The 13087-nt window shown below is 33.4% G+C and overlaps 1 protein-coding gene across 4 annotated transcripts in view; it reads right to left on the reverse strand.

Moving 5' to 3' along the window:
• The window catches only part of DGKB (diacylglycerol kinase beta), a 642123-nt gene that overhangs the window by 277520 nt on the left and 351516 nt on the right, over positions 1-13087 (reverse strand). For all 4 annotated transcript variants that reach the window (XM_019727049.2, XM_074340800.1, XM_074340803.1 and 1 more), the window contains one exon: positions 886-950. In XM_019727049.2, coding sequence (XP_019582608.1) covers positions 886-950 — 65 coding nt within the window. The remainder of the gene's footprint in view (positions 1-885; positions 951-13087) is intronic.

Here is a 13087-nt window from a genome sequence, read left to right on the forward strand (position 1 = left end):
AAACAGAGATCACAGAACCTTTGGCTTTGAACATTAATATATAAATCGCTGAAATAAATATATATATATATATATATATATATATATATATATATATACATGTATATATCATCTATATAAATGCTGATTATGATTTTGAAACTTCATGAAGTGAACAGAGTAGAAATTGGTATAATTGAGGCAAAACATGATTTACTTCTTCTGCCCATTTTTCCAAGGGAGTGGGTGAAGATAGCCATATTTCTTTCGAGAAACGGGGGAGATACAAAGCCAAAGCTTTCCCTATTTCCCTGAATATCAGAAAAAGTCAATGTCTACGTTATGAAGGGAAAACTGTTCATGTATTGCTATGGTGGCAAAATTTTGGTTATCAAGAATTTTCTCCTTGAAGAAACAGTCTCTAAAAGAAGTTTACATTAGCATTGCTAGGTCTCTGGTCTATTTGCCATTTAGTTGAGGTCAATAATGGACAAATAGTACAAAGACTAGAGGACTTTGATGAGACCTTTGTAATATAAAGTTAGTTAGCATTACCAAATTAGAGCCCCATGTTTTTTTTCTTTGGGATTTGGGGTGATCAACCCTTCACATATTAGCCATGTAAACACTTCAGCATGTCTTAATAAACTATTATTTTCACTTTACATTTGAAATCTTTCTTTTCAGCACATGAGAATGGACTAGAGATGACCACATTGCATTTCCCATTGTAATTGCAGTAAAACCTAAAAGGAACATTTGAATTCATTCACACTCTTGTCTTAATACTTACACACCAAGCCTTATTCAGTGATCATATGTGAAACATATTACAGCACATAGTGATCCTTTTAATGATATATTTATCAATAGCAACCAACATTAAAATTTCATCATTTATCTTACCTGCTGTTGAATTTCTCTGGGTGTTTTTCTCTCATGATGTGGAATCTGTGTGCAATGGAGGCATCCTAAGGAGAGAAACAGAAAGGAAAAATGGGACAGTTTATGATCCAATTGTCTTGTGGAAATAAAGATTAAAAGAGAAAATATTAGTTAATAATATTTCAAAATTAACTTTTTTTTAAAACAACAGCATTGCCAAGAAGATGTTCTGAAATTATGCAAAAATATGTATTCCACATAACTCCTGTGCAAGTCTGATTTATGCCACCGTTTCACCATTGGTAACTTGTCATATGGACTTCTAGGAATTGATTTTTCCTTAATTTATATATCTCCTTTAATAAATTGTTTTGGTCTCATGCTCAAGGTTTAAGATAGTGCATGTGAGCATATATGTTAAAAGTCGTTGAGAATATTGTTACACAGAGCTGGAATGATGGACTAAGTGGAGAAAAGCTCAGGAAGAGAAGCTCCTAGTCCTTTGAAATTAATCATGGTAAAAAAGACAGTGGGAGGATACATATCTAGTAAAGCTAAGTATAGTACATGACTTTAAAGTTTGCTAACAGTGTCTTGGATGTGTAATTATTAACTGTTTTTTCCATAAGCAACTTTCTGACACAGGTATCTTAACTTGTTTAATGAAGAAAAACAACAAATAGAAACTTTTAATTTTGGATTATTGGTGACAAATATAACTAGGCTCTGAGACCCCAAATGCTGGTGTTCAGGACCCTAATGGATATTTGTTCTTTTTAGGAAATCCATTCAGAGTTCCTGTAAGACAGGATCGCACTGAATGTGTGAGATTCGTGGAATACTGTGATTCTTAGCTTTTCAAGCACAAAATTTCTGTTGACTTTAAACAGTTGCCCCTGTTATTCCAAGAAAGGAGATATTTTCCCATTCCTCATCTACACTTGATTAATCATTCCAATGAGAAACTAATATATTTACCAATCATCTCAACAGAAACAGGGCGATTGTGATTAACTGCTAATTCTGTTTCATAGTGGAGATAAAGGACAAAGAAAAACCAAGCACAAAGGAAATAAAGAAGTTGTGTAATTGAGAGAATCTCCAAAACACTAATCAAGGACTAAAAGTCTAATGAATGAAATGAAAAGACTAATGTGCTTACTCATGCATAACAAAACATGAGGCACAACAAGAGAGGGACCAATGCCCACTGCAGATGGCAAACAGAGAGTGGCTTTTTCCTACAAGATAGAGCTGTGACAGACGTGTAATTTTTTCTGTACACTTTGTCCTAAAAAAATTGTCAAGTACTTGAATTAATCCATAAATAAAAAGAACACAGGTGTATAGAGAGGTATGTATAGAAACAGCATTTATAAAAGAGTTACCAAAAACAAAACAAAACAAAACAAAACAAAACCACCTCTATGGTTTGATATTCTAAGATATAACTGTTATATATACATGGTCAACTTCCTGGTTTGCTAAGAAGCAGGGAAGTCAGGATGGTTCACTTTTATTGCTACAATAGTTCTCAAACCCAGTCACAGAGTTTCTTTTTTTCAATTTTCACTAATAAGTCATAAATATATTCTATTTTAGAATGTGAAGTTGTCCTATTGTGTTGTGAAATTACAGGAAAAATCTGAGTTGGCCTATTTATGATAAATTATGCAGCATGACCATTAATTAATTTTTAAAAATCATTTATTTTAACTCTAATCTGTTTCAAAATCAATTTATAATACCTTATAATTAAATGCATACAGCCAGCAGACCTGTACAACAAAAGCAAAGAAATATGAATCAAGTACTAAGAAAGAATGATCAATATTGGTTATCCATAGGGAGATTATCATTGAATTTACTTCTGCTTGAATTATTTGTTTCTACTAATTTAGAGAACTGAGACTTTAAAAAATAGATTGTGTAGTATAATTTGCTTTATAAGCAGATACTTTTGCAGTAACAAATCTCTTCCTTTCCCAAGGAACAGAAACAGGGGTGGGGGGTGGTGAGGAGAGAAGAGGAGAGGATCAGAAGAAGACTATTTAAATAGACTGGACTATAACTGAGTAAACTCCTAGAAATATAGAATGGAAAATAGCCAAAGATAAACTTAATGTTAGCTCTACCTCCAGGCTACTTGGGTAATGGATCATAAAGAGAGGGGGAAAAATAAAAACTACCAAGTAACACTGGCATGCCTTTCCTGTGTTGAATGGGTTCCACCACAAAGAGAGTTAGCTTTGCTGACTATGGGATTGATAAGGAACAATGACAGCAGGTGTTCATTTGGATGAGAATTCACACTAAATTCCCATGGGACCCTGTCCCTTTGGCATAACCCCAAAAGGCCTGAAAGAGAACTGCCAAATGCTGTAAACTTATCCAGCAGCCTTATTTTAGGATTCTCTAAAAAGAGACCAAATAAGAAAAAGCTAAAATAGTATTGTTTTCTTTCTTTTTTTCCTTTTTTTTTTTTTTTAATATAAATGTTGTTCTCCTCAATGTATTGCAAGTTTTAGGAAAGAGAAATTAAATCAGCATCACTTCCATAACCTGGAATACGCAACTTTGAATTCAGACAGATTTCACTTCCAAGACTAGTGACTTTCAACAAATTATTTATTTATTGTGAGTCACAGCTTCCTTATCTTTAAAAAAGGATAGTGATACTCCTTTACAGTAGTCTGGTGGAGCTATTTTGAGATTTTTCTAAATAGCAATTGTAAGAGTATTCTCTACAGCTGGGTTGTTCATTATTTTATATTCACACCAGTATTTTATTGAAAGTAAGAAGGGTTGCTATTGCTAAAACATAAATTTCATAATTTTGAAATGTGTATTTCCTGACTCTCAAATTGTTTTTTTATTATTTTCTAAACTTATAAAATACTTTTGTTTTGAATTAATTTTAAGAATAAATTCTAAGAAATAAAAATAAAATACATCCATCTTTATTAAAGCAAAACAAATTTAAATCTCAATATATTGATTTTCTAAGAAGCAAAAAGTAATTTTTCTTTTCTTTTCTTTTCTTTCTTTCTTTTTTTTTAAGGAGGGCACAGCTCATAGTTGCCCACGCAGGGATTGAACCAGCAACCTTGGTGTTATTAGCCCCACGCTCTAACCAACTGAGCTAACCAGCTGCCCCCAAAGTAACTATATATATACATATATGTACATATATATACACCGTGTTTCCCCAAAAATAAGACCTAACCGAAAAATAAGCCCTAGCATGATTTTTCAGGATGACATTCCCTGCACGTAAGTCTTGATGTGTCTTTTGGAGCAAAAATTAATATAAGACCCGGTCTTATTTTCGGGGAAACACGCTATATATATCTCAGAAAATCAGCTTCTTAGCTCCATCTGTATTTAATACTTTGTCACTGGTATTTTTCTGAAGAATGATTTTTTCTTTTCCTGTAAGGGCTGTTTGTTATAATTATTTTTTAATAAAGTTACCCTAATTCTCCAAAGTTGCATTTTAAATGATTAATTTGAAAAATCTGATTATTTTGTGAGGATCTTAACATTTTACATTGAGAAAATACTCTATTAAGTGCTGAGATACCGGAGCTTATAGCAAATTCTACTAAGAGAAGGACAGTTTGAACACTAATATTTTTCTTGAAATGTAAAATATATCTGCCCAAATACTGTAATAGGTACTATCTTTTTGTTCCATTTAAAGAAATTTCTCTGAAAAATGTTTTCACAAAATATGCCAAATAAGTTTTTTTATTTTTATTTTGGATTATTGTATTATGATTATACCAAATTAAATACAGTCTTAGTTTCTTTCCATTTCAGCATAGAATATAAAATTAGTCAATTCCAAAAGAGGATCATCAGAACAGTTATTCCAAATGAAATTATGGAATTTAAAGTTAAACTTTGCATACTAGATGAGTTTTCATTGTTAAAATAGTTAAGTTCCTCTTTAATTTTGGATGGATAAATTGCAATATCCCCCTCTGTGTGACCATTATTTACTTTTTTTTATAACTGTAATTTCATAAAAACCTTCAAAAGCTGTATTTGTTGAATATCTTAAATATTTCCGACTCACTTTCTTTTCTTCAAGGTATTATTTACATGCAATAAAATTCACCAATTTTAAGTATACAATTCATTAAGTTTTGACAAAGGTATATAACCTTTGTCGAATAATCACTTTTACAATCATGATATAGAAAATTTCTATCATCCTGAAAAGACCCATAACCCCTTTATACTTATATATTTTAATACTTATATACATCCCCCCTTCTACCCAGAAAAAACATTGATCTGCTTTCTGTCACTGTAGTTTACCTTTTCTAAAATTTCCTATAAATTGAATTTAAGAGTATTCTTTTGTCTGGCTTCTTTCCTTTACTATCATGCTTTTGAGATTCAGCCATTTGTCCCAGTATTAGTTGTTTCTCCCATTTCATCGCTACGTAGTATTCTATTGAATAGATATACCACTATTGGTTTGCTTATTCAATAGTCGCTGACTTCATGAATTTATGAATAAAGCTACTGTGAACTTTTGAGCACAATTCTTTTTGTAGACATGTGTGATTATATCTTTTGGGTAAATACCTAGGAATGAAATTGAAGGGTTGTATGGGAAGTGTATATTTAACTTTATAAGAAACTGCCACATTATTTTTCAAAGTACTTGTACCATTCTGCATTTCTACCAGTAATACATGAGAGTTCCAGCTATTCCACATCTTTACCAACACTCCACATATACACCAACTTTTGGCAGTCCTTTAAATTTGGTTTTTCAGACCTTTATCAGATTTTGAAATTTTAGATAAGAGATCATAGTCCTACAATGTATTTCCCATCTGCAAAAAATAATCCTTGCTCTCCTGACAATCTTTACCTGAATGTACTAATTATATAATGTTACTATTTGTTAAGATTTTAATTTAAGAAAATTACACCAAAAACTACAAGTGAGATTGCCTCATCAGCACATTTTATCATATGTTGATATCTGTTGTCCTGACTTAATAAAGAGAGTAGTTTCTGGAGGAAACATTATTGCAATTTTCTGGTTTCTCTTCACATCCCATAAATCTTTCACTAGTTACAATATTTTAATCTTGTCTGAATCCATATTATTTGCATTCTTTCAAGTCCAATTGCATTATTTTTTTTTTTTCTATTAGTTTCAGGTGCACAAAACAATCCAATAGTCAGACATTTCATTCCCTACAAAGTGACAACCTCCTTCCCCAATCTACTGCCCCCCTGACATCATACATATCTATAACAATTTCATTGACTCTATTCCCTATGCTGAACTCCATATCTAATGACTATATGTAGATACTAAATAATAGTTGGCATACAATATTATTGCCATGGGGATATGAAAGACAGTTTGGGGAATATAGTCAATAACGTAAAAATTTTGTAGGGTGTCAGATGGGCATGTGTCCAATATATATTATTATTTGTATTTAGCATGATGTTTAGAATCCATAACTAAGCTAAAGTTACATATGAGAAGATAAGAATAGGCATCATAAATTCTGTATGGTAACTACATGAAGTGGGCATGAAACATTCAAACAGCAAAACTTTAGAAAGGTAGAATTTCTTGCTTTGACAACAAAGCCTTAATTCAACCCAAGATACCCCTGATGAGTATCTATTAAAATTGCACTAGAGGTCTTTAGAAATGCAATAGACCAAGAAAAAATAAGAAGGGGTTTATGTATTATAAAACAAGTGAAAGCAATCCTTATTTATAGATAGCATAATGTTCTGTATAGAAAATCCAGAGGAATCAACTAAAATGTACATAAATTAGGAAGAGTTTAATGAGTTGTCCAGATATATGGATCATGAATAGCAAAAAATTAGTAGAATTGACTACATTAAAACAAAGAAGTAAAAAATTACCTCATTCACAATGACAATAACTACAAATAATAAGGGGGAAGAAAACTACCCATGTGAGTCCTATAGAAAAACAAAATAATAATTATGAAAGGGCACAGAAGAAGAATGAAGCAATGGAGATGCATACCATCCTGAGTTACAATGATTTATGGAATTGGGATTAGAGAATGTGAGGGGGTGTGTACAGTTTCTTCTGCTCTTAAAAATGAACCTGAACCTGAACCTTTCTGTATTAGACCACGTTTACTGTCTCATGAAATTGTTTTTTGTTGTGTGTGTGTGTGTGTGTGTGTGTGTGTGTGTGTGTGTGTGTGTTTCCACAGGAACTCAGAAGCATCGAGTTGCACATCTGCAACTTATCCTGCTGTGAATCCATCAGACATAACACATTGTATACCTCTGTTAGTTAGCTTTGAATTACACTCCTGGGACAACCAGGGCATTTTCTAAAATTAAACATTCGGACTTAGAAAAAACCATGGCTGGGAGTAAGACAACAGGTCTCAGAATAAAGCCAGTCCCTGAGGTAGGATATGGGATTTCCTGAATGGTACATACAGATTCAATAACAGGTTTCAATAGGTTGACTTTTACCAAGAGGCGGCTTCACAATTTGGGATGATGGGCATCGAGTCAGAAACTTATTCTGCGATGGTTCCAGAAAAAGAGTTCTTAAGAGTACTACATCTATAAATATTCTATAAGTTTGCAATTATCTCAAAACTTTAGAAATCATGAATATAAAACCAAAATAAATGACAAAATAATTAAAAAAAAAGAAAAAAAGTGGCGTGGCTTCCCTATGGGCACATCTCTTGTAAATCATTTAATTTCTTTAAGGACTTTCTATACATTACTTTTGCTTGGAAAGCTATAATTTGCATTCAGTTTAAACTATTGCTCTCATATTTTACAATTATCTTTATTATTTTTTCCCAATTATTCAGGAAAGTTAGACAGAACCATGCCACTCTATGTCACCACACTGCTGAGGGAAGACAGACTTGAGGCTATATGTGAGACGAGGCTTCTTCCCACTTCAGCACCTTCCTATTCTCCCTTCCATTCTTTGGGAAACAAGATCATGCAGAATCCTGGGATAATTACTACACCTACCTCCTTTGGGACAAAGTGAGGAAACAACCAGACCCAGAAAGAGAGAGCTACATTGAGAAAATGGCCTTGAGAGTAAAAGATGTCCAGTCACAGGTGACTTTTCATTGAGGAAGCCAGAGATTAGGTACCCTACCCAAAGACCGTGCAGACTGACAAACTAAATCCTCAATGTGTGTAAGGCTGTTTGCTCTACACTGAATGACTCCAGGCTGTTATGTTGTGGTTTGTTTTAGTTTTCTTAGGGTTTTCTTATTCCTAAGAAAACAGTTTCCTCATTTGAAAAAGGGAAATAGTCCACATTTACCTCCTCAGGTTACTACTAATTAAATAAGATCATTCTTGTGAGGATCTTTATTCCTTAGCATAAAGCCTAACAGTAAACAAAACAAGAAAGCTATTATTACATTGTTTGGGTACTAGGCAAATTAATACTAGCCTATAAGTAACAGCACAAAACAAATTGGTGTCATCATAACACAAAACCAATCCACTTCCTTATGTACCAACTGACTAGAAAATATTTGTAAAAATGGTTAGCTAAGATGATCACAGGCCTAGAATATTTTACAAATTCTGCCAATATCCACTAAATGGTGTAGGGTTCTAATGTGTTTTTTATTTTTTTATCTCTCTGTAGTAGAATTCTTATCTCATAGCTTGCATCCTTCTTTCCCAATTTTTAAAAAAAGACAAGTATATGAACTTAAATACTAAAATATTTACTTATTACAATCACTAAACTTGCCTGAGATTTTGACTTCAGAAAAATCAAGTCAACATTATATATCTTTAACTGCTCTTTTCATAGCAAATTAGATTTTAACTGTTTTAGTTTTTGGAAACCTTAAGCATTTTACTAATATCTTAAAATGCTTAGTATCTTAAATGATTATTTCCAATACTCAAGCTATCTTTTTTAGTTAAAAGAGAAAGATTGGATCCACCAATTACACTTATGTCTGAGGTTAATTTGGTCATTACAATTCATTCAATCTGATAAAAGCCGCAAATACATACAGTGCTTTGATGTAATTTTCAGCAAATCTGCAAGGAAAGTCCTGTCATCTTTGAATAGCCAGGTGGTTGAAATGTGATAGCATTTGCGATAATATCTAGGCATAATCTCAAAGTAGGCATAATTCTTGCATTTGCAAAATAAATCTAAGTCAACAAACACTTGGTGTGACATTACCAGTGATTAAACTGGGATTGGGAATGGCCAAAGTAGTACAAGTGCAACCAGTAAATTGGAGTGAGATGGGGTGGAGGAAGAAATAGTGAAACAGGTAGGAGTGGGGTTAAGGTGGATGCAAAGGAGCATGGGAACTGAGACTTAGACAATAAAACAATTTCTATGTACTGTCTATAAGTCGAAACGGGAGTAGATTTCCTAGGTAAGGGTGGAAATAAGCCTGCATGTGAGACTGGGGTGGGGTGGGGTTCCCTGGAGGACATTGGGGCAGGGAAAGGAATCGTTTATTAAAACCAAAACCAAAAATAATTTTCAGGTGAAAACTTTGAATGTAAGGCTGTCCATAAAATATTCATAAAGTCCACAAATGCCAGTAGTGCTGATCATGTACCAAGCTAAAATATAAATCAGAATATATGCATCTATATGTAAATAGTTCATAGTCATGCAGTCCACTGTTTATAAAGGCCAGATCTTAAGAATTGCATCCAAAACAACTCTAGTTTTATTACAGGAATGGCTTTCAAATACAACTCGACTTGAAAAACAATTGATACTAATAGTTTGGTTGACTTCATTAAGGTATTTCAAAGTGACACCATACGTTCTATTTTTATGCTCCATCTTAAATGAGAAATTCACTGAAGAGTATTACACTACACTTCATTTTCCTGTCTGCTTTCCTATTCCTCTCCCTCCACTTTCTCCTTCTCTATCCTCTTAAAGACACATAAGAAAGACCCTCAGGAAGATTTCATACTTTTTCTACAAAATATACCTACCAAAGGCATTTTGGCTCTAACAGGGGAAAACTGGGATGTGGCAGACATTGCTTGTTGCCTTCCTAATATCTATTTCCCTTCTGTTTTTAACCAACAGAACTTTCATTTCATCTGGGCAGCCATGTATCCCCAGCTAACAAGCAAGCAGGCAAGCAAGCAAGCAAATAAATCCTAAATTCCCTGGTTTCCTTTGTAGCTAGGAATGATGATCCAGATATAGTTCCTTCCCACCTTCCACCACCACCACCGTCACCACCACCACCACCACCACCACTTGACCACCTTAGTCACAGGAATGTGGATGTAATTCCTAAGAAGTATAGCAGATAACTTGAAAACATGAGGATAAAAGCCATTACTGAGAAATGAATGAGGAGAAGAAAAGGAACCTGGTCCTTTAAAATATTGTGATGGCCATAACAGCTTTGAACTGTCTTCCTCTAGATGTCTTATTAACTGAAAAAGAAGCCCCTGACTTGTAACCTTGTTATTGTTCCACGCAGCCAAACATAATCTTAACTGAAACATAGGTGATCATTTCCAAGTATCTTATTCCTCTGAAAACATAAAGATTGGGAGTTTGCAAATTCTATAATAGTGATTTCTTAAATATATTTCACTCAATTATTTGTTTTTATGGTTAATATTACAAAACCTTATATTTGTGTGATTTCTAGAGGGTTTTCTGGCAAATTACATATTTTGACCTCATTACTTTTCCTACATTAGATATTTGACCTTTTTTTTGTTGCTGTTGACAAAAACAGGGAAGATATTAATATCTTTATTTTAGAAAGGGAATATCTATGTGGGTTTCAGGAACTTTCCTAAGGTTATGCAGCTCACCAGGAGGGTAGTTGACTAGAGTCTTTTGTCTCCCAATGCATGACTAAGTGTGTGACTTCCTTATTTATCCCAGGAATATGGATAGTTGACTTGATGTTCATTTTGATGATGATCTTGCCAATAAGGTATCCCAACATTAGTTGTTGTTAATGCCATCAGCATCCCATATTTCCTAAAACTAATATTCCTAATATTATTCAGAAAATCAGGGGAAGCTGCTTGTGTCCATAATTCTATTCATACTATAATGGTAGGTTTCATTTAATTAATGATGGATTTGCTAGGTTATGTTAGAAAATAAAATGATGTTGCTCGATTCTCGTTAAATAATAAATAACATTTGTGCTTATTCTTTGTACTCAAGTTAGAACACGAGTCCAAAATCCCTCAGCGAAAACACCTCATGCCTCAATGCTACAAAGAACATCATATAAAGTGACCACAGAAGTCCCACATCAGTAAACTAGTACTTTCAAGAGGGAAAGGGCTATGACATCATCTTCATGAATGAATAATATCGGTAAATAAATTTGCAAAAGAATTCAGAGATAAAATTGCTGTGTTTCTGATGTAATATAAAACTTAGTATCTATTCAGCATATAAAACAAAACCAAAACCAAAAACTTATAAGGGAAAAGTGCTCCTGTTAGTCTCCTTTGAATATGCACAAACAAGGCCGTAACTAGTACTTTAATAAAGTACTTTCCTATGGGCAGGAGAGAAAAGAGCAATCCTGTCAAAAGGTTCTGTGTACAGCAGACCCGCTGGGGAGTGAGGAAGGAGCTACAGTCTGGGGCAGAGGTGATGGTTCTGGTGGAAAGCCTTGAGGGAAAACCCATAAATAGCAATGAAACACTATGCATCAAACATTGCTTCAGTAACACTTAAAATATTTGGCCATATTTTTCTAACAGAAAAGTAAAGGCCTAATCCTTATGCAAGGAAAAGTATCTCACCTTTTGTCTTGTTTGAAACTAAGTAAATACAGTAATCACATTTATAGTGCAATAGAGATTACACAGATGCACAGACATAATGGATATTAGAAACATTACTTTAATCTCTGCCTCCCCCAAGTCATGAACTCCTGTGAAATGATCCTGGGAAATCCATAACAAGAGTGGCAATGAAATCTTAAACACCTGAATATTATCCACATGCCTTTTTGGGGCAGTTATTACACATAACTCAGTACTGCGTGTTCTACAAAAAATTTATCACAGTGGCAAATTGTTAGTGCATATAACCCGTAAATGTCATAACATATAATAATGTATAGAACTCTATTTGTGATAGAACACAAACTATTAACACACAAGGACTTTCACCTTCCTTCTCCTCTGTGTGCCCCTTAATTTCTTTCTCTTCTCCTGTGTGCTGCAAAAAGAAAGTTCAGATGACTTTTGGACTGATTTTCTGGAGAAAAGCTCTATAAGAAAAATAATTACACTTCTAATATGATGAAGTTTCTATAAGAGTCAAATTCATAGAATCAAAGAGTGGAATGGTAATTGCCAGAGGCTATGGAGAGGGAGAAATGGGGAGTTACTAATCAAAGGGCATAAAGTTTCAGTCAAATAAGATGAATAAATTCTAGAGATATGCTCTACAACATTATACCTATAATCAATAATATTTTGTACTCTTAAAATTTTAAGAGGGTAGACCTCATGTTAGTGTTCTTTCCACAGTAAAATAATATAAAAATAAAATTACAATCCTCAAAGGGCTACTTACTGAAACATAATTTATGTGAGGCATACCTCATGGGGCTGTGTCATCAAAAAGAGAAAAGATCAAGATGGCAACATAATAATAGGGAAACAAGTGAGATCTGTTGAAATTGGAGAGTTTAGAGAGGCTAGAAATTGAAAATGGACTGACAGTATTAATATAAGTTGTTGTGTCCAAGGGAAATATGAGTACAGATGAAAGGTTCTATTTGGGTCATCCTTTAAATTTAACTTTGCTCCAAAATAGGACCTCAAAGGTTATTTCTTTATAAGTAGTTCAGTCATTTTATTTTTATTTTTAAAGTAATTTTGAAATACTTAAAACTGTTACTCTGTGAAACCTTCCTTCTTTGAACATTTATTTTTCATGATGAAATTTCCTAGAAGAAATGAATATAAGAAGACTCTCCTTAGAATAGAATTCAGTATTTATAACTTTATGGTTTTGGAAGTGCTAATCAAACCTGTCTTGACAAATACGCAGACCAACTGCTTTGGCTGAAAGTAGTTTTCTATAGCTGTTCTAGATTTGATGTCTCTCCAGGTCTGATCTTTGATTGATGGCATCATACTGGGTTCTAATTTGGAATCTGCTCAAACCCTCACCATGTTAGTTGGTCGATAGCATTTCACA

Source organism: Rhinolophus sinicus, linkage group LG09, assembly GCF_036562045.2.
Source record: "Rhinolophus sinicus isolate RSC01 linkage group LG09, ASM3656204v1, whole genome shotgun sequence".
Taxonomy (NCBI): Eukaryota; Metazoa; Chordata; class Mammalia; order Chiroptera; family Rhinolophidae; genus Rhinolophus; species Rhinolophus sinicus.